The sequence below is a fragment of the Ostrinia furnacalis genome, unplaced genomic scaffold, assembly GCF_004193835.3.
Source record: "Ostrinia furnacalis isolate ACB-3 unplaced genomic scaffold, ASM419383v2 OfSCF0861, whole genome shotgun sequence".
Taxonomy (NCBI): domain Eukaryota; kingdom Metazoa; phylum Arthropoda; class Insecta; order Lepidoptera; family Crambidae; genus Ostrinia; species Ostrinia furnacalis.
In genome coordinates this window covers 91268-93786 of record NW_021131100.1, presented here as the reverse complement: position 1 = coordinate 93786, position 2519 = coordinate 91268, and the positions used below count along the sequence as shown (strand labels likewise).

At 45.8% G+C, this 2519-nt stretch overlaps 1 protein-coding gene across 1 annotated transcript; it reads right to left on the bottom strand.

Moving 5' to 3' along the window:
* Positions 1-1144: 1144 nt before the first annotated feature.
* LOC114350300 (ectonucleoside triphosphate diphosphohydrolase 6-like) lies at positions 1145-2130 on the bottom strand (the record flags this gene model as incomplete). The annotated part of the gene is made up of 2 exons (XM_028301036.1): positions 1970-2130; positions 1145-1306 (listed from the first exon to the last, which is right to left on the bottom strand). Coding segments are annotated over exons 1-2 (314 nt in total), but the record flags the coding sequence as incomplete, so codon positions are not given.
* Positions 2131-2519: the final 389 nt, after the last annotated feature.

The window sequence follows — 2519 nt, the reverse complement described above, 5'->3', positions numbered from 1 at the left end:
ATAACTCTGTGATTGGTTTATGTGTCACCATGTGAGTCCACGAGCTCTGTGAGACCTCATAGTAATGTTTGAATACGGGCGTAAGCTTTGTATTAAGTAGTTAAACGTCCGAGACCTTACATATTTTACAGCCTGGTGGATCGTATACAATTACCATCGCAGGGTACAATCCTGCTAGGACAGCCCTTAATGATGTAATACATAACGTTATAGTCGATTTATCATCATCATCAGATCATTTAGTCTCCACTGCACTTTATTATTTACCAAATGGAGGATTCGACCTACACTCCTAATCTCCCTACGCTGGCCTGACAGGTTGGGAAGGCCTGATGTTCGCATAGTCCATGTATATTTGTCCTTGATTAAGGTAATTGCCATTGTTACTTTACTGTGTGGATTTACAATTTAACAATTACTTACCACGCTTACCATTATTACTTAGCATTAGTATCCATTTTAGCATGGTGTGACAGCTCGCCTATTAGTATCATGAATGTATTCATTAATATATTAGTACACAAGCGCTGTCCGCACAGACATGTTTAAAAAGGTTGTCAAGGGAAAATCGCTTGTTCTGCGAATTGTTCGCGTGACACTAATGGTAGTAAAGTTAGTGTAGTTTTACGTGATCACATAGCATCTAGTTGGTATCAAACGTTTTTTTATAAATCCTGATATCAGAATTGGTCGTCTTCAAAAGTCTTCAGCTGGCTGTCTTCACTGTAAAAGCATGGCCTCTCTAATTTACCAAAGGCAAATAGATGATGTGTCCTACACTTGAACCGCCTCTGTGGTCTAGTGGTAAGACCACCTGCTTCAGACGCAGAGGTCCCGGGTTCGATTCCCAGTGGGGGCAGAATTTTCTGTTCGGTTTGGTTGGTGGTAGGGCTTGTTCCAAGTCTGCCTGGCTAGCTACCACCATCTTACCTAAGTCTGTCGCCATAACAACAATGTTAACAGCATTGTTGTGTTCCGGCAGTTAGAGGTAAGATAGCCAGTTCCTCCGTGGTTGAGGATTCCGGGTGAAGCTCGCTTCCACCTTCGGCCTGATCATCACTTACCATCAGGTGAGATACAGGCCAAGAGCTTCCTCGTTGTGGATAAAAAAAAAGATTTTATCAAGTTTAAAAGCGCCACTTACCTAACAAAATACTGCTTATTGGCGTAAGTCCACTTCTCCTTCTGTACGATAGGGTCTACACACACGGAGGTGAACTCTGTGGTATTGTCAGCACCGCCGCGACTGCTGTGCTCTAGTCGGAAGATGCCGTATCTAGCTGCCAGCAAACCTAAGTTTAGGTAGCTGGAATAGAAAAAGATACAGGTCAATAATGATTAAAAAAATTGACAGAAATAAAAGACCGTTTTAGAATTAAAAACAACTTAATATTAAGATATTGAAAATAACAAAAAAACCTTTTAATCATAAAAGCGCCATCTATAGCCGAGCTGTAAGTTTTGTCGTCTCTCACCTGCTTTATTTATACCTGTGCGTAAACGTGTCACACTGATCAAAGAAACATCATACATATGCGTGTAAGGCAGGATACACCGTACCTATGCGTGTAAAGCAGGGTACATCATACCTATGCGTGTAACGCAGGGTACAGCGCACCTATGCGTGTAAAGCAGGGTACGTCGTACCTATGCACGTAAAACAGAGTGCATCATACCTGTGCGTGCAAGGCAGGATACACCGTACCTATGCGTGTATAACAAGGTACATTGTACCCGCGCTTGTGTAGCTGGGTACGTCATATCTGTGCGTGTAAAGAGCAGGTTAAATCGTACCTGTGCATGTAAAGCAGGGTACATTGTACCTATCCTTGTAAAACAGGGTACACCCTACCTGTGCTATTAAAGCAGGGTACACCGTACCTATGCATGTAGAGCAGGGTACACCGTACCTATTGCGTATAGAGCAGGGTACGTTGTACCCGCACCTGTATATCAGGGTACATCATACCTGTGCGTGTAGAGCGAGATGTTGGCGCTTCCCGCGGCCACGGCGTGCTGGTCGCGCGCGGGGTAGCGGGCGCGCTCGTGCTCGGGCAGCGCGTACGTTATTTGTGTGGAGCCCCCGCCGAGGTCGAGCGCCGCCATCGTCGACCCGCCCATTGAGTCTGACAAATATCCACTTTATAGCCTGACCAGGAACATAAAAACCCTNATCACTTACCATCAGGTGAGATACAGGCCAATAGCTTCCTCGTCGTGGGTAAAAAAAACTCCACGTTGGCCAGACGGGTCGGGGAGGCCTGAAGGCTTTTGTGATATGAGTGGGGATGGCCCTATTCTACTCTGCTGGAACTACAAATTGAATTATCCTATTTTAAGGGAGGTTCTGGAGTGGAGGCCACGTACCGGTAAACGCAGCGTGGGACGTCCACCCACAAGGTGGACCGAACACCTGATAAGGGTAGCAGGCTCTGGATGCAGGCCGCTGCCAACTGTGCGATGTGGAAGTCATTGGGGGAGGCCTATGTTCAGCAGTGGACGTCCTATGGCTGAAATGA